Raw genomic sequence first — 17,419 nt, forward strand, 5'->3', positions numbered from 1 at the left:
TAGTGGGGGACAAAAAACAAGATAACTTACCAGCATTGAGTTAGTCTTTAAGTGGTTAGAAGTAATCATAATAGCAACAAAAACCCTTGCAAGCCAATGGAATCCCTCCCAATTGCATCACCCTCATCGAGATCATCCCAACCTGCACAACTCTCCACTCCATCCACTTGGGCAATTGTATCCACGAGTGGAACATTGGTTTGGGCCTTCACTGAGACTCTACCCTTGGCACCATACTCGGTTTTACTTCCAGTTTTAGTTCTAGGAGATCTTTTATTTCCAATTCTAGTTAAAGGCATTTTAGTTTTCAAGCTAGTCATCTTGGGATTTGAGTGAGCTCTGAAATGAGAGTTCAGCCATCATCCAGGGGAAGAGTATGAGGAGGAGCTCGCAAACTCAGTATCAAGGAAGAACTAAGGAAGAAACATGCTCTCAATTGGATAAGAGGCTTTGATTGAGCTCAAAGCTATGGAGTGTGCAAAATGGAGGGTTATGACTTGACAAAAGAAAAATTCTAGATAGTGTTCATAATATGCAAGTATGGCAAAAGTCTACTATTCGACAGCAAATAGAGTCTTGTTTGGTGTTGCAAGAACCAGAAATTAATGTGACTGGCCATGACATCCAGCCTTAGATAAAGCATATCAACTTAAAGCTTTTATGATGACACCATTCTTATGATAAAAGTCTTTTATGTAGCTTCTCACTTTCATTTTCTAGAGTTATCATTATCCTTTGGTAAGAAGGAATTCAATAAGCAACACCATTGAGTTTGAGTTATTGTGGAGCGGTGTTTTGGACTCTTGAAGTAAAAATTCAAGTGTCTTGTCTCTTGATTATGAATGAAATCAACATGTTTACCAAACGTCATGAAAGCATGTTGTGTTTTACACAACCTTCTGATAGACCTTGAAGATGCAGATACAAATGGAAAACTCATGGCACTTGAGCACAAGATGACGCAAAGAGAGGAGAATAGAGAGCATATTGAATATGGAGATCCTCAACATGCTCATACTGAACCAGACGAAAATCTGATAACACCTACTGGAATTGAAGTACAAGACACTCTAGTGCTGTACCTTTGTAGTATTTGAAAGATCTGAATAATATTATCTATTCACCTTTCTTTCAATTACAATGATTTGTATTTTATTAAGACTCTGGAAACTTAATCTTGTAGGCAAATCTGTGAGCTATTGCTTTTGTTGTCTCTAGAATGATCTCGTGCACTATAGCCTCTCCAAACGCAAACTGCTCAGCAAGCTCATTGTAGTTGAGGTTCTTCATTAGCTTATAGAGCATGACTGCAAGGTGAATGGGAACCAGAACCAAATGCCTATAGTGTGTGTTCTGCTTTTCCATGTCACTCTTGATTTTCAACTTCCACTTCCAGTGTGAGTCATCATAGGTGTCGAGCATGAAAAAGTCCCACCACACAAAGCTCCTTGGCTTCACCCACCATAAACCAAGATTCCTGTATATGGGCAGCTGCAAATGAGCAGTTAGTAGCCTAATATGTAGCTCATAATGCACTTGCATTGCCTAACCACATAACAATCCTCCATTGCACCTAGTCACTAACTCTTTCCACATAAGAAAGTTAAGATGAAAAACCACTTGCAATGTGGTACAAATATGAAAGACTTTTGAAGTGAAGAAAAGGTTGATCATTTTTGGCTGTCCTTTATAGAATTGTAGGTGCTGGTCAATAGAAGTGTGCCACGTGATATGTTAATACTACCAAGATTGCTATGCAACAATTAAAAAGTTTTGAGCACTAATCTGCAAAAAATTTTTCATCTTCTTTAGTGTAATTCACAAGAGGCTATTAACTAAGAGAATCCGAGGTCAGGATAGAGCCATCAATCTCTTCCATAGCAATTCTCTATATCTCTAGAAGGTCCACCAGCAGCTCAATAAAGTTCTTTTCCTTTAATTTAAAGTATGAGCTTGTTTCTCTCTAAAATTACTATACCCTTCTTATCCTCTAAGATTTCTGCCTAATCAATCTTCCCAACAAGTTAGTAAGTTGTTCTAACAACCTAGTAATCCTTTAAATCAAAATATTTAGGCTTGCCAATGTCCCAAAGATCTAAATCTTGTGTAAGAAGAGAAGGAATCCATTATTGTTAAATGAGGTTGTGGTTTTAAAGTTCTCTCATGTAAATGATAAGAGAAAAAATATAAATATAAGCAATAAAAAAGAACAACTTGAGAAATAATCCATTAGAGAATACAGAGTAAAGAGAAGACAAATACATGACATAATTGGTCTAACCAGAAATCCTTTTTAATGCTTCAAACTCAAAAACAAGAGATTGTAGCCTACCTTCTGCCATATGATACATAACTTATATAGCTTCTTGTCATTAACTTCACAACATTGCACAATTGATTGTTGAATTGTTGTAAAACTATATCCAAACTTATGAGCAATTTCTTCAAAGTTAGTATTAATTCTCAACCTAGTCAAAGCAATTGAAAGCTTTGTCTTTAAAGGGATTATTTTCCTGAATCTGTTTATATACAACTATGAAAATCAAATGTAGAAGACACACACTTACTAGCACTGTAAAAATGCCTTAAAGTGTGATCCATGAAAGCAGTAGACTTTTCGTATGACCAAACCTTCGGCAAAGCTCTTCCTTTCTTCTTCTTTGCAACCTCAATAGCTGCTTCTGACTTCTCAAATTATAACTTTGCCATCAAGATATTAGTATTGTTGAATCAGCATAAATTTACTCTCTAATGGATTCACTCTTTCTAAAAAACTCTCTCAACACATCCACTGAAGTTCGGGACGGTTCGGAAAATTCCGAACCTTAGCCTACTTTTCAATTGCCATATCCATTCGCTGCAAGCTGTGCATTGTGATGAATTGAATAATTTCTCTTCTACTTGTATCTGTTTTTAAACAGATTATGCCGCTTGTTGGGGTCACGTGATTTTCCTCGTGAACCACCACCACCACCACCACCAGTGCTGCATGCAAAACATTCAGCAAGAAAACATAGACTAGTTGATCTGGATTACCTGAATTCTGTATATAATCTGCCTTTGCCACCAGACATCGCACTCATGGATCCTGCACTGCGATGAATTTTCAAGTTGGTGATATCATCTGCATCGTGTTCCAGTTTCTCGACACCAACAGCATCTTCCCCCGCATTTAACACCTGTTAACAGCATTCAATCAATTTTTATGTTTGTGCAGCAAACCATACCTTTGACAATAGATCCATTTGATCTTGTAGCTTACTGTAACCCAAGTCTTCGCCACTATCAGGTGGTGGCAAATTCGTAAGGACCTGCATGCATATCCTAAAAATAATGAAACAAGAGTAAACATAGGTGGATCTTCTAACCTTGAAACTATATCCCTGGTCGATTAGAAACTGCTGCCTCTTAGATGAATAGTACATCTCCTGCAATGCCAAGGGCTCAATTGCATGTCAGGTGCAGCAAAATCTCACCTGTGTATCTGTGGAGACCAAGGAGTAAAAGAAAGCATTGTACTCTTCTGAGCCACCTCTTACTCGGTCACTTGGTTTTCCCTGACCATCATATTGAGGGGTGAAAACAAAAAAGAAATGGAAGGAAACCTTTGCTCTTAAAATTCGTCCCAGCCGTTGTGCTTCCTGCCGTCTAGAACCAGCATGTGATGATATCTGGATGATCACATTTGCCTCTGGTATGTCGATTGAATTATCTCCAACCTGTAAAACATATGTAACCAACCGGCCATGCAAACCGATATTTTAATACAAACCTTTGACAGAAAAATAGTGTTCACATCAGGACTGTGCTTGAAGGCATATAAAATCTTTGTCCGTTCGTGATGACTGGAAAGGAACACCACAAAGTCAACTTTGTAAAATGGTGTTGGTGATATAAGTACCTTGTAGGACCATATATGAAAGGCTTCTTCAGTTTAGTGGCATACTCTCGCAAAGCAAAAAGATTATCAGAGAAAACTATAATCTTATCACCACGCTGCTGCTCATGAAAGCGAACAAGAAATTCACAAGCTCGAAACTTGTTTGGGTTCATGACATATAAAGCCTGTTACAAAATGATTGTAACTTAGTATTATATGTGATTAATAAAAAGAAAAAAATGACATAACTACATTTTAAGAACATTACCTGCTGTTTCTTGTTTTCCTTCTTCAGATACTCTGCATAAAACTCTTTCGTCATGGGACACCAGACCTCCGCGCACTGAACGTTGGCAATGTAGCCATTTTTCACGAGGTCTAGCCAGTTTGCTTCGTAAAGTTTTGGACCAATCAGAAAGTTCAAATCAGTAATACGCTCATCCTCTCTCACAAGGGTGGCTGAAACAAAAACACTCAGGTGAGATTCACAGTAAGATAAGCTATGCGCAAACCAGTTAGTCCAAGCTTGCAGTGCGACTTGGTGATGCTAATCACTTTTCGAAACATATGGGCTGGCACGACATGCACCTATACGAAATATTAGCAATCCTTGCAAAAGATGGATTTCAACTCTACCTCGTCCATAAGAAGCAAGCCCCATTCACGGCTTCTTATGAGCTCAATCACTTTCTCAGACTCTTCCGATCTCTTTCCCTTGAAAGCGACCATATTGTAAGTGGTAACAATAACGCATGCGTTTCCTTTGAATTTGTCTTTGCTGTCTGATGTGAATCTGCAAATCTGATCGTCACGAATGGTCGACCAGAGCTTGAACTGAAACGCCCATTGATCCACGGACACGGCGTTAGTGGCCAAGCAGAGACAGCTCCTTCGAATGCGGCATGCTGCAGATACTCCAACGAGTGATTTACCAGCTCCACAAGGAAGAACAATTATTCCCGACCTCGCACGACCTACAAAAGACAGATCAATACCGGGCAAAAAAGAATTTCAAAACTTCTGTGCACCATTTCCAAACATCTTGCTCAGGCTCTTTTCTTGATACGGCCGAGGTTGAGCCTGAGGTTTGAGCTCGATACTCAACTCAGGATTTACCTGGAAGCGCAAAAGTTAGCATCAAATGCAAAAAGAGAATGAAGTTTTGAGTACCGTATCATTTCTAAAGTCGTATTCTTCAAGCAATGGATAACTCAAATCAGGTGACAGGCAGCGCTGTTTTACAAGCTCCACCTGCAAATGGACGGCACATCGTGAGATCTTGTCATGAGCAGAAACAACCTCACCTGATCTGGATCGATTTCAAAAGAGTGAACTTTTCGCTCCTCCGCTACTTCACCCGTCAGAGACTCCAAGTCTGTCGGTAGGCTCTCGGCAACAACAGATATCTGCGACTTTGAATTTCCTGAGCCATTCTGATACAGGCCAAGAATCTAGCTCACCTGAGTCGTGTTGAATATCCTCGCTCGGGCGATAACAGGGTCGTTCAAGAATTTCTTAAATATCTGTAGCAGCCGTTTACGAAAAAGATGAGAGTGCCTGAAGGCTGAACGTTCAGCATGTACCTCTTCATTCGGCGACTCAATAAAGTAGCGATTTTTTTGAAGAACGAGCTTGGCTTTTCCACAATTGAGAGTTGCTTTCCGGATGAAATCCAACACTGTCGATGGCAACTTGGCTTTGGACAGGCGCTCGAGCACGGTGATCACGGCGGACGTTTCCAAACCAAACGATACGGCAGCGTAGAGAGAATGTGGAGTGAGGTTGTACTCGTGCATATGCTCTGGCCTACAGAAATCACAAAAAATAAATAAATAAATAACAGTTCGTTCGCTCACTCCCACAGGCTGAGAAAAAAAGTTTTACCTGCACACTGGCTCCGCAACCGCAATGAGAAAATCGTAAGCTTGCTTGTAGAGCGGGGAGAAAGTCTCGAGAAAAATTCGACCATCGCAGCCGACAAGGATCGGCCGCCTGTCATGGTCCGATTTCAGCTCGAGCGCGCTGAAATCCTTTTGTTTCGTGTTTTCTTCTGGCTCTTCTGCGAACAAGAGCAGGAATTAGAGACGCAACACCGATGAAAACACCGGAATTACCCTCCTCCGCCTCGATGTACTCGACATCATCATCGGCTGCGATCGGCGCCGCGATTTCTTGTGACGCCTTTCTCTGTTTCTTGCTGGGGCGATCGCTCATCAAGAACCCTAAGCTAAGGTTTATCGCTCCTTTTATACGCATTTAAAAAACAAACCATTTACCATCCGACGGCTGTCACTAGCTAGATCCTGCGGCCCACAAAGCTACAAATTTAAAAAAGGTCTAGGAATTCCTCTAATTCTGGTTTTGCTTGGCTGGGAATCGAGCCGGGATCAATGGGTCTTGAGGGACATGTGATAGCCACATAGAACAAACACTAAAACCATTAATAACTGTGTCAATGCCAAGGACTTAAAAGTAACTGAGACGAGTGTAAGGAATATTCGTTTCTCTAGGGTTTAGGGTTGTGCGGAAGAATGGGCAAGGCAAAGACGTCGAGGAAGGGGAAGAAGGCGTGGCGGCGTAACATCCCCACGAACGATCTAGAAGAGCTTGTTGAGCGGTCTGGGCGCGAGGAGCGTAGCGGCGGCGCTCTTCTCGGCTCTGTTTCCAACGATTCTCTCTTCTTTGTCGACAAATCGGGAGGTAATAGCTCGGGGATTATGCCGCATTTTGCTTCTCGAAGCCTTGTGTAGATGAGAGCGTGCGAAGGAAGATCGATCGGCACAGGGACAAAGTTTTGCACTGTGACAGCGTGCTCCAGAGAAGCTCGCTGGTGCCAGCGCTTCCAGCATCGAACAAGCGCAAGCTCAAAGATAGGGATTTAGCAAAGCGTCCTCAAAAACGCAACAAGGTTCCTCGTAGCGAAGTAAGTTTTTTTTCCTACAGTAAGCACTTGATAGAATGAAGTTTACTCTTAGGCAGGAAAAGATGCAGCAAAACAAAATGGTCCCTTTGATCTCTGGGAAGGTAACTTGGTTTCTCTTTGTTAGCTTGTTTTGACGTCTTGATTGATTTGGCAGAGGATGAAGCTATCAAATCCAAATGGGCGAAGGTGTGTAGCTCTTTCATAACAATGTGAAGCTTTTACTTAGTCTTGTGTGTATACATTGCAGCATCTGGCTCGTTTCGGAAACACAGCTTTACCAAATGCTCCAGCAGTGGAGATCGATGCGCCCGGATGTTCTTTCAATCCGACGTATGAGGATCATCAGGTTGATATCACTCTTCCTTAATTTTATTTTTATTTTTAAGTTCGGTTTTGTGTATTAGGAAGCATTAGGTGCAGCTGTTGCTCAAGAAATGCAACAAGTCTATAAGAAAGAATTGGAACCCGAACCAATACCTTTGCAAGTCCCTGGCAGTGTAATCGATGAAGAGGACATGTATTTCATTGAAGCTGATCAGGACGATAACGATGGAGACACTGTTCAAGAGGATGAAGATGCTGTTTCCAGGTTGAGAAAATACAGATTTTTCTTGCTCAAACATTGATATTTTTCAGGGCGATCAAAGTCAAGAAACTCACAAGAACTGATCTTAACAAGAAAGCAAGGAAGAAAGAGATGCTAAAGCAGGAAGCCATGAGAAAGGAGCAGGCCAGGTTAATGGAGGAGATAAACAGGTTTTTAAAATGCAAGTTTAGATCTCTCTTTCTAAGTTTGTTCTTGTTCTCAGACTTCCAGAAATCAAGGAGGCCATCCAAGTCGAGGATGAAGAGAAAAAAAAGATATGGACTCGACGCATGGTTTCGAAAAAGGAACGGCAAGCCAATTGTCCACCACGACTGGGAAAGCACAAGTAAGTCCCTTGAATGGAAGCTTTCTTCTCCAGCAGTAGCACTCACTAAAATCTCTTTGACAGGTTCAAGCCAGACTCTGTGAAAGTCCTGCTTTCTGAGGAAGTCACTGGATCATTGCGAAAACTAAAGGTAATTGTTGCAAACTGTAGTGGGACTAAATTTTCTATCGATGCCAGGGATGCTACTCTTTGCTTCGAGAGAGATACAAGAGCTTGCAGCGGCGAGGACTCGTGGAACCTCGGGTTCCTGTCAAGTAAGATCACTAGAAAATAAAATTCTTGGTACTCACATTTTGTTCTCATTGTTTTTCCAGGAAGAAAGTGGCAAAGATGTGGGTGAACTACGAGAGTGGCACGAAGGGAGCCAAAGAACGAGAAACACACGCAAGTATGGTGGCCGAAAGAGAAGCGAGAAAACACGCTTTAGCTGTTCTTCCTGTAAAATAAAAAAGTTTTGGGATTGTTGCCCTAAAGTTTGGGAGATTTGCCGGTGAGTCCGTCTCTTCGCGACCGCAATGGCGCTCGTTTCGTTTCCCTCTGGGATCAATGCTCGGCCTCGCAGGTAGCAAGTGATCCTCCAGGCATGGCGCAAGTCGCGATTGACGCCAATGGCGTGGAATCCGCGAAGAAGAACCGGATTCAGGTGTCCAACACCAAGAAGCCGCTCTTCTTCTATGTCAATCTCGCAAAGGTACACAGATTTCTCGCTCTTTGTCTCGCTTCCTCGCGATTTAGCGCTCCAATGCGATGGGAAATTCTTGTTCCTGGCAGAGATTTATGCAGCAATACAATGAGGTTGAGCTCTCGGCCCTGGGAATGGGTATGTTCTCTCATACCCTCTTTTTTTTCTTGATTCTAAATCGTTTTGTTTCCATGTGTTTGCAGCAATCGCTACAGTGGTCACCGTGGTGGAAATTCTCAAGAACAATGGTCTCGCCGTGGAGAAGAGTAAATTCCTCTTTAACCTTTTCCTCCTCGGTGTGTTATTCAAACAACGCTCTTTCAGGAATATCGACCTCCACTATCGACATAGGCGATGAAACTCGGGGACGATCGGTCCAGAAAGCGAAGGTATGGAAGTTTGTGCTTGTTTCTCACGCTAAAACTTCTTCTTTTCTCTCGTCTCTCTGCGATTTTGTCACAGATGGAAATCGTTCTCACAAAGTCTGCACAGTTCGACGAGATCATGGCGGCCGCGGCTGCGGATGAAAACGGAGGTGCGCCCGAGCACATGGAAGGAGAGTGAGAAGAAAACGATCCAAACAACCAAAGAGGCTTTGTATTTTGAATTTTGTGTGGTAACTTTTTGCTAATAGCTGTTTTTCTTCGATCATTCCTCTTCTTAAGCTTGAAAGATAATTTTTTTGACAGGACTTAAGCTACAACGAGATAACTTAATCTTGGAACATGAGTGAAATCCCGGCCAGTGTCAACCACACTGTGACAGCCACCCAGAAGTATGGGCTCTTTTCCCATTTCGGAGGATTCCACTCGATCCAATCCTCCGATTTTTTCTGGGACTTTTTGCCGCTGCTGCTCGCCAGGCGCTGCTTACGCTCTCGGGCCATCTGGCTCCAAGTTTTTTGCGAGCTGCCAAGGATCATTCATCAGTAACGAGGAAAAAAGAGTGGCCAAACCTTTGAGAGTACGCATCAATCAGAGGGATTGTCACTCGCTCATTGCTGGAGATTTTGAGCTTGGGTGCTTCGAGAATGTAGCGGAGATCAGCAGCTTGTCTCCGGATCGCCTTGTTGGGATGAGAGCTCTCGAGCCGCTTGTAGAGGCTAATGCAGTCGTCGTGACGATTGTGAGCCTCGTATGCCATTGCCAGCCAGATTTGGATCTGTCTTAAAAGAGTTCCCGAAAGTTAGTTCCAAAGTTCACGAAAGTTCACGCAAGAACAAGCTTCCAAAGTTCGCGGAAGAAAGTTTAGCTTGAAGAAACAAAGCCAAAGGAGATTTACCTCGCCTCCAAGGTTGGATGCCTTGGGAACGTTTGTCAATGCAGCTTCCAGAAATTCCACTGCTTTGCCATAGCTTCCTTTGCCATAAGCTCGTTGTCCAAGATCAAACATCACCGCAGCTTGCTTTCGCTGCTGGGCCTGTTCTTTAGCTCTCTGGAGAGGAACCATAGAAAAATCAAACATCCTTAAAAATAAAATCTGAGAATGACTTACACGAGCGAGCTCCTCTTGGAACTTTGCAGCCCTCTCTTTCGTGTCGCCCTCCAATTCCTTTTCCAGCCTCTCGGCCTCCGCCACGAGCTCTTGCATTTGCTGGATTTCATCCAGCTTCTTCTTGTTCTCCTCACTCTCCCAGAACCCGGGAGCGTTCTCATCCGCCTTGGATTCTTGTTCCTCCTCCTCGCCATCGCCATCGCCATCGCCATCGCCATCGTCATTGCTCGGCGAATCTGGTGAAAAGCCGCTGCAATGCAGCACGAAACCTAGTCTTCTCGTCCTCCTCCCTCTCCGGCTGAATGCGTTCCTCAATCCAGCGCCACGGGAGATTGGCGCCCTGCCCGAGCAACTGGGCGAAGGATTGCATTCGTCCAGCAGCGCATCGGGAACCCTGGCGTAGAAGCTGTGACACGCCGGAAGGACCAATATGCCCATCCTCCGAGTGAATTGAAGAGCCCTAATTCCAGCAGTACCTGCAAGAAAGAGAAGTGGATCTCGCCAAGAGGAGGAGGCGATCGATCCATCGATTGATCCATCGCGTCGCCCCTGCCGCCGCGCAAGATCATCCAGCGATGGATTTTCAAATGCCCAGTTGGGGCATTTGCCCACCGAATATGCTTGGAATGTTACTTTCGCCTAACAAGTATATTCCTCGTGTTTCGTTGAATGGAGGAAACAGTGTGGGAAAGGAGGCGCAGTACGCGGCGTGAGTGGTAGAATAGGGTGTGATTCGATTTGCGGGCCACCGACGCGGCGCTCGATCGCCTGCGTTGGATCCAGCTCCCGCGCATTGTCCTCCTTCGATCTTGCCGGGCCGCGCGATCGATCCGGGCGATTGGCGATCTCGCCTCGTGATCCCTGCCAGGGTTTCGGGTTTCGAGGTCTGTGACCCTTGGAGCTTTTCCGCGATGAGGTACAATTGGCACAGAGTCGCCGAGAGTGGGCCTCTTCCATTGCGATTCCGCCACGGCCTGGTTGGCACCACAGACAACTCCGCGAGGATCTCTATGGTGAAGTTTAGGCTCCAAATTTCGATGCGCTTGATATTTTCTTCTCTGATTTTGTCATTCTTTCTCTTTTTGCCTTTTTTAGGTGTATGCCATTGGTAGAAATGAAGAGAACAAGGATCTGGAAGTGTTTGAACTGGACAGCAATCTAGAAAGCTGGAACAAAGTTCCTTTTCTTTTTGAGAACGAGCTCGCTAGGAAAGCGTTGACAAGTAGACAACAAGAGTTTTTACTTGCAGGTTCTTCTTTCGAGAAGTGTCTCATCATAAATTTGCTGACTTCTTTTTTGCCTTCTCTAGGAGCTGGATCTTCCATCTACATGATCGAGAGAACTTCGAGCTCTGGCAAGGTGAGCAAGAATGCTACTGCATTTTGATAGAGCATCCGAAGCTTGCATTTCATGTGCTTCAGGCTGGAAATGTTTCAGGGTGCCACGCTACTCAAGTTCGACACGGTGGAGCACAAGTGGTGCACGAAAAATGTATCTGGACGCTCTGCGGAGGCATCAGAAGTTGTAGCAGCTGCAACTGCCGGTGAAAAGATTGTAAGAGTTTGGAGTTGTAGCTCTGATCTTTATCGTGAGTTTGTGTCAGGTTTTGCTCGGTGACAACGAGCTTTCGACTGACGTTTATTTATTGGACACCATCAACAATCGATGGACTGCTCCAAAGATTTTAGGAACCCCGCCCTGTCCACGGGATGGGTTCTCGTGTCTGACACTGGAAAAGGACAGGTTGCTTGTTTACGATGACAAGGATAACTGGCTTCTAAAGGTACGTGTAGAGTACAATGACCAGAAGTGTCCTGTTCATGATCTATCGCTTGCTTGCAGATCGGTACACCACACGGACGAGCTGGGGAGGAAGTAATTTCTTGGGGTAAAGCCAGACGCGACACACTGCCTATCGTCATCTGTGGTCCGTCCGGCGTTGGCAAAGGAACTCTGATAGCGAAGCTAATGCAAGAGTTCCCGGACAAGTTTGGATTCTCAGTCAGTCACACAACAAGAAAGCCGCGAGAGAAAGAACTTGATGGTGTACACTACCATTTCACAAGCCGTGATAGCATGGAGCTTGCTGTCAACGAGGGGATGTTTCTGGAGCACGCCAACGTGCACGGGAACATGTATGGCACTAGCATTTCAGCGGTTGAAGCAGTCTCTGATGGAGGAAAGGTTGGACTTCTCCTACTTAAAGCTCTAGTTTTGGTGATTTGTTTTAACTCTGAGTTTCTCTGGCAGCGATGCATCCTGGACATTGATGTACAGGGAGCTAAGTCTGTGCGACAGAGCTCGATGGAAGCATTATTTATCTTCATATTGCCCCCATCTTTTGAAGAGCTGGAAAAGCGTCTTCGCGGGAGGTAAAATGGTTTTTAAGTTTTCGAGTGAACTCATACTTTGAGAGTGTTTTCCAGGGGAACGGAGACAGAGGAACAAGTAATGAAGCGGCTTCAAAACGCAAAGCGAGAGCTTGAGCTCGGTAAAGACCCCTTTCTCTTTGACCATGTCTTAGTGAACGACGACCTTGAGTCCACCTACAAGCAGCTGAAGGTAACCGATCATCTTTCTTGCTAAAACAAACTGGCAACATTTCATCGCAGGGTATCCTTGGTCTCGTTGACGATGGTGCCGAAATCCCAGGTAGAAGTTTCCTTTTCTTTGTCTCTCGTCTGACAATCTATTCTTCCTTCTTGCAGCCTCCCGCAAACTCGTAACTGGACTCAAACCAGAAAATGACCATATGAAAGTGTAAGCTTTCTTCAAAGCTTGAAATTTTTTCCACTCAAAAAACTCTGCTTTCAGGCATTTGGTGGATGTTTCGCCCGGTTTTACCAAATGGCAGCCGGTAGAAGCCAGCGAAAAACAAATACCCTGCAAGTACACTAACGCGCTTCACCTCAGCGACTTAGAGATTCTCATGACGGCAAACGATGGCGAGAGCATCGTTGTGAGGCTGGGGAAGTAGCAAACTTATATTCCGCTTCTTGCTAGGAACCAATTTTGTTCACTGACCAGTTTCCTCGTGACCATTCACAACAACAGGCCGAGAATTTGCGTATCCTAGCAGCAGTCTCCTACTCGGTGGCCTCTCACGAGTAAAAGCTCTCGTAGGAGGTGGTGGCTTCTTCCTCCTCGCAACATTTCTCTTCCCAGGTGATGTTCTCTGTAGCTTCCCAGGATCAGGCTGCTCGAGCACCTCCGAATTCTCTTGGTTCTCGCGCCGCTGGCGAGAAGCTCGGATTTTTCCAGGCGAGAAGGACCAGTCGACCCGGCTGGGATCGAAGAGGTTGGCTCGGAGCTTGGTGTTGGCGACGCGGAAGCTCCGGACGAGCCACATCGTCTCTTCGGCGTCCTCCATGGTGGGACACTCGCAGTAAGCGTAGCCCACCGATTGCTGGGATGGCCCCCTCGAGACGAAGTCCCAGCGCTCCACGCCCGGGAGGCGCGCCATGAGGAAGTTAAACTCGCGGCGCTTCACAGTGAGAGGGATGTTCCAGACGCAAATGAGAATGGAGCCACACTCGCTCTCGTGGCCCTCTTTGTTTGTTCTACGCCATGGCGCTGGATCCTTGGCAGACCTGGAGCTGCTTGAATCGTCGGGAAATCTCTCCAGTCGCTGGCCCAGCGAGGCCGTGGCGACTCGAAATCGACGAGGATTGGCGATGATTCGTCCGCCCGGCAGAGCATTCGCGTGAAGAACTATTCCGAGCATAGCTAGGGTCTTATACTGCAAAGTAAAACAAATTGTTATGGCTAATAAGACACAACTAATTTTCCAGAGACCTCTCCAAAAGCCCTAGAATTTCCCGAAAAACCCTAAATTTTGGAGCGATGGCCAAGTCGCTGCGATCCAAGCGCAAGATGCGACTGAGGACGATCAAGCGGGAGATTGCGGAGCCGCACTTCGAGAAGAAGGAGCTAGAGAAGCAGGCGGCGCTCGAGGCGGCCATGGCGGCGCCCAAGGTGGAGGTGCGCCGCCGCGAGAGCAGCGCCATGGGTGAGTCTATACCGCATTTTGTAGCTCTTGCTTGTGCTCACAGCTGGGGATTTCTGGGGTTTTGTTTTTGTCTCTCCCGCAGAGATAGAAGAAGAGAAAGTGGAGGAGCAGGAGAAGAGCGGCGGTGGCGCAATGGAGACGGACATGATGGCGTCGTCTCTCAAGCCCAAGAAATCGATCAAGAAGAGGAGCAAGAGCAGAGGAAGGCTGAAAAAGGAGAAGCACAGGCAGAAGAAACTTAAGTTTTGAAGGCTTAGCTCTCGGGATACTAGCGGTGACAAAATGAATCTTGGTCGGCTAGCTAAAAGTTTCTCCTTTTTTGTTTCTTCGCTATGGAAGTAAACCGAGAATTGTAATGACAAAATCATGTACTTGAAATTGTCATCGATCGGGTAATCTGTGACGGCAATGGCACCTGCTCCAAAAATTGGCAGCGCAATGAAACTACAGAAAGTTTAATACGAATTCTGCTAGACTTCTGGTTTTGACAAGATCGGGACCAACGAAGTATCTCTAGAAGACATGTACAAAACCAATCCAAGGTGAGTGGCAACTCTCAACTGGAGAGTTTTCTCGTACCTTGCAGAAGCGATACATGCACGGCGCCCATGTATAAAATGTACACCTTTGGATCATCAAAACCTTGAGTTGCAATGCGTGCCAAGAGCAAGGAGGAGATAAGGAGGCGTTATCATTCATGATATGAAAGGTTTTCTTGCAGGGAGCTCGGGATTGGCAATTGAGATATTCTGACAGCGCCATGGTTTTCTTACTCCGGGATTTCTTACTCTGGACAACTGGATTGCTTGCTTTTGTCAAGAAGAGGAAGTTGTGAAACGATGGGTCACTAAATCCCTGCGCAAGGCTCGCAAATCGCGGAAATAAGCAGCTCTCGAACAAAAGTATACAAAACACTTATTGGATCGGAATATGACTTATACTTCGAGACACACAGACGGGTCATCAGATGCATACTCTACAACCCAACAAGTTAACAGGTGTTTATTCACCACACTATTTAAATAGATAAAGTGCGCTTACGCTTGGGCAAGTGGGATAAGTGCATTGCCCTAGGTTTTGCCCTACTTAGCTTAGGTCATGTTTAAATTTTAATTAACGAAAACAAAACAAAATACAAATACAAATGATAAAACCCTCGGGTTTTAGGGTTTATGGCTATGGCGTTGCGCGCGTGCTTGCGCAGGAGATTATGGGCGCGGCACGCGTTCCCAGTGCGCCCAATGTGCACTGCGCCCACAGACGCGATTGAAATGCCAGGTAAATCGGAAGAATCTTCAGCAGCCCCAGCAGAGGATGGCAGATCGCCGGAGCTCGTCTTCGCCAGCGCAATGTTTCACTCCTCCACGAACTGGACCCTCCGCGCCCTTGTGGAGGATTTTTGCAGCCTGCTGGAAGGGAAGAAGCTGATGAACAAGCTGGGCTTGCGCTACCTGCGAAAGAGGTGAAAGACGAAACACTTTGATCGCTCCAGGAAAAATCTGATGGAGATGTTTTCTAGGATCGCAGTGGGCTTCGGCAAGCTATCCTCGGTGGCAAGCGAGAGTATCCGCTGATCCTGGAGAAGGAGTCCAAGATCGGAAGGAAGCCAGTGCCTGTTCCAAAGGGAGTCACTGTGAAAATCGATGGACAGCTGGTGGAAGTCACGGGTCCGCTGGGGAGCTTGTCGTGGACGTTCCGAGACGAGGTTCGCATCACGCTGGAGAACGATACTCTCATCCTCAAGAGAGTGATGGAGACGAAAAAATCTCGAGCCATGCACGGTCTGTCACGGTAAGCTCGACATTCTCATTCTTTTCCTTTCTTCTTCTAGTTTGGTTTGTTTCAGTTTGCATTACTTTCTCTCTCTCGTAGTTTTGAGTTGTGGTTTCTCAGAGTTTGGTTTCCTTGTTTTTCAGTTTTTTTCATTTCGTGTTTCGTTTGCCCATCGATCTCTGATTTTTCTCTCTTTGATTTCTCCAGGCAGCTGCTGAGCAACATGGTGGTGGGAGTTTCACAGGGATTCGAGAAGAAGCTGATCATGGTCGGAGTTGGCTACCGAGCGGTGGTGCAGGGAAACAAGCTGCTGCTCAACATCGGCTTCAAGATGCCCGAGGTGGTGGCCATCCCCGACGGGATCACGGCGGTGGTGGAGGAGAACACCAAGATCACAGTCTCGGGGCGCGACAATGTGCTCCTCGGAAACTTTGCGGCGCTCGTTCGATCCAAGCGAAAGCCCGAGCCATACAAAGGCAAAGGCATCCGATACGCTGACGAGAAAGTGAGAAGAAAGGAGACCAAGAAAGACAAAAAGAAGAAGTAGCTCTTGAACGAAGAGAGATTTGCTGCTTCCACACTTGGCATACAAATTCACCAAAGCATTCCCCACAAAGGTAGGAGCTATTCAGTGACCTTTGAGCCCGTGATCTTAGCTCGTGCATGGATTCCATTCCCTCCTCTAGGATATAGCTCTTGTGTTCCTTGTTCTTGGAATTCTCATGAGAGCCGCGAAAAAGGTTCTAGCGATTACCTAGCACCCCTCCCGCTGGAAATCCCACGTACGCCATCGTCAAGGAATTCCACGACACGATGTTGTGGCACATCAGGCATGTCCGGGCATTTCTCTAAGGCATTCACAGCACTGTTGTCAAGGAAGAGTTTCGAGTAGAGGCCGCTCTCCACGTCGACCCCTGTGGAAATTTATGTGTGGAGAGCCTTAGATTATAGTTAAAGGCATAAAGCACAAAATAAAACAAATTAAAGTTACACAAAAAACAATGCCAGTATTTAGCAATGTGAAAATCTTTGTTTCCTCATAACTTCAATATAATATAGTGCTTTTTTCTCTTGTTGCGAGGTCTAGAGATGCAATCCCAAGTATTGTTCCAGCAAGCAAGCTCCTAGGGTGTAAGGTGGAGTTTTACATCCTTTAAGAGTGGGTTGTGAATGCTCTCCATATTATTGTCTTGATCCATATGCTGTTTGTAATTGTGTTGGAAATTGTTCTTGTGCTTTTTACTATTAACTAGAAACAAAGCATACTTATGTTAGTATCAATCAAATAATAATAAATAATAATCTAAAAGCAAGTTTTGCTCGTTGAGGCCCGCCGAATTGGGAGCTTATGGGATCGTGTAGTGGCGGGCGGCATTGGGAGTTTAAGAAAAAATAATTAAACTTAAACAACTTAGCAAAAGTTCCGTTGCCGGGAATTGAACCCGGGTCTCTCGGGTGAGAGCCGAGTATCCTGACCGACTAGACTACAACGGAATTCTATAGTAAGCTCCGAATTCTTTTCATCATATAGGCTTTGTGACGTGGTACGTGGCAGCGCCGCAGCCGTTTGCTGCATCTAAACGCGGCCAACGTATCCAAGGGCTCACAGTTTCCTTTCCAGACAACCAAGTGCCCTTCTTTGCGTGAATCGTGGAGATTTTTCCCGAGGCGCCGGATTGCTCGATCGATCCATCGCGGGATCGCACTCGAGCGGATCAATTGCTGG

At 45.4% G+C, this 17,419-nt stretch overlaps 7 protein-coding genes and 1 non-coding gene across 8 annotated transcripts; 5 read left to right on the top strand and 3 right to left on the bottom strand.

The window, feature by feature from the left end:
* Positions 1–2,792: 2,792 nt before the first annotated feature.
* Positions 2,793–6,094, bottom strand: LOC9653296 (general transcription and DNA repair factor IIH helicase subunit XPB1). The gene is made up of 18 exons (XM_002978234.2): positions 5,995–6,094; positions 5,765–5,939; positions 5,464–5,686; positions 5,341–5,403; positions 5,185–5,286; positions 5,051–5,131; positions 4,909–4,996; positions 4,517–4,854; positions 4,393–4,468; positions 4,149–4,339; positions 3,902–4,065; positions 3,773–3,845; positions 3,606–3,719; positions 3,477–3,557; positions 3,369–3,428; positions 3,228–3,311; positions 3,037–3,179; positions 2,793–2,985 (listed from the first exon to the last, which is right to left on the bottom strand). The coding sequence occupies exons 1-18, from the start codon at positions 6,092–6,094 to the stop codon at positions 2,898–2,900; spliced, it is 2,244 nt and encodes a 747-aa protein (XP_002978280.1). The 3' UTR covers positions 2,793–2,897.
* Positions 6,095–6,392: 298 nt separating this feature from the next.
* On the top strand, positions 6,393–8,218 carry LOC112349183 (ribosome biogenesis protein NOP53-like). The gene is made up of 11 exons (XM_024683098.1): positions 6,393–6,580; positions 6,631–6,803; positions 6,856–6,904; positions 6,958–6,989; positions 7,051–7,149; positions 7,208–7,392; positions 7,440–7,559; positions 7,613–7,735; positions 7,799–7,865; positions 7,913–7,989; positions 8,050–8,218. The coding sequence occupies exons 1-11, from the start codon at positions 6,412–6,414 to the stop codon at positions 8,180–8,182; spliced, it is 1,227 nt and encodes a 408-aa protein (XP_024538866.1). The 5' UTR covers positions 6,393–6,411; the 3' UTR covers positions 8,183–8,218.
* LOC9653297 (uncharacterized protein At2g34160) lies at positions 8,182–9,068 on the top strand. The gene is made up of 6 exons (XM_002978043.2): positions 8,182–8,225; positions 8,298–8,426; positions 8,507–8,555; positions 8,621–8,683; positions 8,742–8,806; positions 8,880–9,068. The coding sequence occupies exons 2-6, from the start codon at positions 8,319–8,321 to the stop codon at positions 8,979–8,981; spliced, it is 387 nt and encodes a 128-aa protein (XP_002978089.1). The 5' UTR covers positions 8,182–8,225; positions 8,298–8,318; the 3' UTR covers positions 8,982–9,068.
* On the bottom strand, positions 9,061–10,425 carry LOC9658203. Its single transcript, XM_002978235.2, has 4 exons — positions 9,912–10,425; positions 9,699–9,851; positions 9,373–9,578; positions 9,061–9,325 (listed from the first exon to the last, which is right to left on the bottom strand). The coding sequence occupies exons 1-4, from the start codon at positions 10,347–10,349 to the stop codon at positions 9,130–9,132; spliced, it is 993 nt and encodes a 330-aa protein (XP_002978281.1). The 5' UTR covers positions 10,350–10,425; the 3' UTR covers positions 9,061–9,129.
* A 175-nt stretch (positions 10,426–10,600) lies between these two features.
* LOC9653298 (guanylate kinase 1) lies at positions 10,601–12,981 on the top strand. Its single transcript, XM_002978044.2, has 11 exons — positions 10,601–10,924; positions 11,007–11,160; positions 11,221–11,270; positions 11,349–11,465; positions 11,515–11,694; positions 11,754–12,095; positions 12,162–12,283; positions 12,338–12,473; positions 12,524–12,563; positions 12,620–12,671; positions 12,726–12,981. The coding sequence occupies exons 1-11, from the start codon at positions 10,823–10,825 to the stop codon at positions 12,886–12,888; spliced, it is 1,458 nt and encodes a 485-aa protein (XP_002978090.2). The 5' UTR covers positions 10,601–10,822; the 3' UTR covers positions 12,889–12,981.
* A 734-nt stretch (positions 12,982–13,715) lies between these two features.
* Positions 13,716–14,329, top strand: LOC9658204. Its single transcript, XM_024683104.1, has 2 exons — positions 13,716–13,920; positions 14,003–14,329. The coding sequence occupies exons 1-2, from the start codon at positions 13,755–13,757 to the stop codon at positions 14,167–14,169; spliced, it is 333 nt and encodes a 110-aa protein (XP_024538872.1). The 5' UTR covers positions 13,716–13,754; the 3' UTR covers positions 14,170–14,329.
* A 769-nt stretch (positions 14,330–15,098) lies between these two features.
* On the top strand, positions 15,099–16,443 carry LOC9653068 (50S ribosomal protein L6). The gene is made up of 3 exons (XM_002978046.2): positions 15,099–15,382; positions 15,448–15,711; positions 15,901–16,443. Exons 1-3 carry the CDS (start codon positions 15,099–15,101, stop codon positions 16,238–16,240), a joined length of 888 nt encoding a protein of 295 aa, XP_002978092.2. The 3' UTR covers positions 16,241–16,443.
* A 671-nt stretch (positions 16,444–17,114) lies between these two features.
* Positions 17,115–17,187, bottom strand: TRNAE-CUC. Its single transcript has one exon. It is a non-coding gene; the product is annotated as a tRNA-Glu (tRNA).
* Between the last annotated feature and the right edge of the window lie 232 nt (positions 17,188–17,419).

This window comes from Selaginella moellendorffii, unplaced genomic scaffold (assembly GCF_000143415.4).
Source record: "Selaginella moellendorffii unplaced genomic scaffold, v1.0 SELMOscaffold_36, whole genome shotgun sequence".
Taxonomy (NCBI): Eukaryota; Viridiplantae; Streptophyta; class Lycopodiopsida; order Selaginellales; family Selaginellaceae; genus Selaginella; species Selaginella moellendorffii.

Bases quoted from the DNA above. Each gene is read 5' to 3' on its own strand.
- LOC9653298 (XM_002978044.2), top strand. From the start codon at position 10,823: ATGAGGTACAATTGGCACAGAGTCGCCGAGAGTGGGCCTCTTCCATTG. The intron at 11,695-11,753 runs GTACGTGTAGAG...GCTTGCTTGCAG, and splicing joins AGGATAACTGGCTTCTAAAG to ATCGGTACACCACACGGACG. The intron at 12,096-12,161 runs GTTGGACTTCTC...TTTCTCTGGCAG, and splicing joins CAGTCTCTGATGGAGGAAAG to CGATGCATCCTGGACATTGA.
- LOC112349183 (XM_024683098.1), top strand. From the start codon at position 6,412: ATGGGCAAGGCAAAGACGTCGAGGAAGGGGAAGAAGGCGTGGCGGCGT. The intron at 7,866-7,912 runs GTAATTGTTGCA...TATCGATGCCAG, and splicing joins GATCATTGCGAAAACTAAAG to GGATGCTACTCTTTGCTTCG. The intron at 7,990-8,049 runs GTAAGATCACTA...TTGTTTTTCCAG, and splicing joins GAACCTCGGGTTCCTGTCAA to GAAGAAAGTGGCAAAGATGT.
- LOC9658204 (XM_024683104.1), top strand. From the start codon at position 13,755: ATGGCCAAGTCGCTGCGATCCAAGCGCAAGATGCGACTGAGGACGATC. The intron at 13,921-14,002 runs GTGAGTCTATAC...TCTCTCCCGCAG, and splicing joins CCGCGAGAGCAGCGCCATGG to AGATAGAAGAAGAGAAAGTG.
- LOC9658203 (XM_002978235.2), bottom strand. From the start codon at position 10,349: ATGGGCATATTGGTCCTTCCGGCGTGTCACAGCTTCTACGCCAGGGTT. The intron at 9,852-9,911 runs GTAAGTCATTCT...GTTCCTCTCCAG, and splicing joins TCCAAGAGGAGCTCGCTCGT to AGAGCTAAAGAACAGGCCCA. The intron at 9,326-9,372 runs GTTTGGCCACTC...GATCCTTGGCAG, and splicing joins ATTGATGCGTACTCTCAAAG to CTCGCAAAAAACTTGGAGCC.
- LOC9653068 (XM_002978046.2), top strand. From the start codon at position 15,099: ATGGCGTTGCGCGCGTGCTTGCGCAGGAGATTATGGGCGCGGCACGCG. The intron at 15,383-15,447 runs GTGAAAGACGAA...CTAGGATCGCAG, and splicing joins TTGCGCTACCTGCGAAAGAG to TGGGCTTCGGCAAGCTATCC. The intron at 15,712-15,900 runs GTAAGCTCGACA...TGATTTCTCCAG, and splicing joins GCCATGCACGGTCTGTCACG to GCAGCTGCTGAGCAACATGG.
- LOC9653297 (XM_002978043.2), top strand. From the start codon at position 8,319: ATGGCGCAAGTCGCGATTGACGCCAATGGCGTGGAATCCGCGAAGAAG. The intron at 8,684-8,741 runs GTAAATTCCTCT...ACGCTCTTTCAG, and splicing joins TGGTCTCGCCGTGGAGAAGA to GAATATCGACCTCCACTATC. The intron at 8,807-8,879 runs GTATGGAAGTTT...ATTTTGTCACAG, and splicing joins GATCGGTCCAGAAAGCGAAG to ATGGAAATCGTTCTCACAAA.
- LOC9653296 (XM_002978234.2), bottom strand. From the start codon at position 6,094: ATGAGCGATCGCCCCAGCAAGAAACAGAGAAAGGCGTCACAAGAAATC. The intron at 4,066-4,148 runs GTAATGTTCTTA...ATTTTGTAACAG, and splicing joins AGGAAAACAAGAAACAGCAG to GCTTTATATGTCATGAACCC. The intron at 3,720-3,772 runs GTTTGTATTAAA...TATGTTTTACAG, and splicing joins ACACTATTTTTCTGTCAAAG to GTTGGAGATAATTCAATCGA.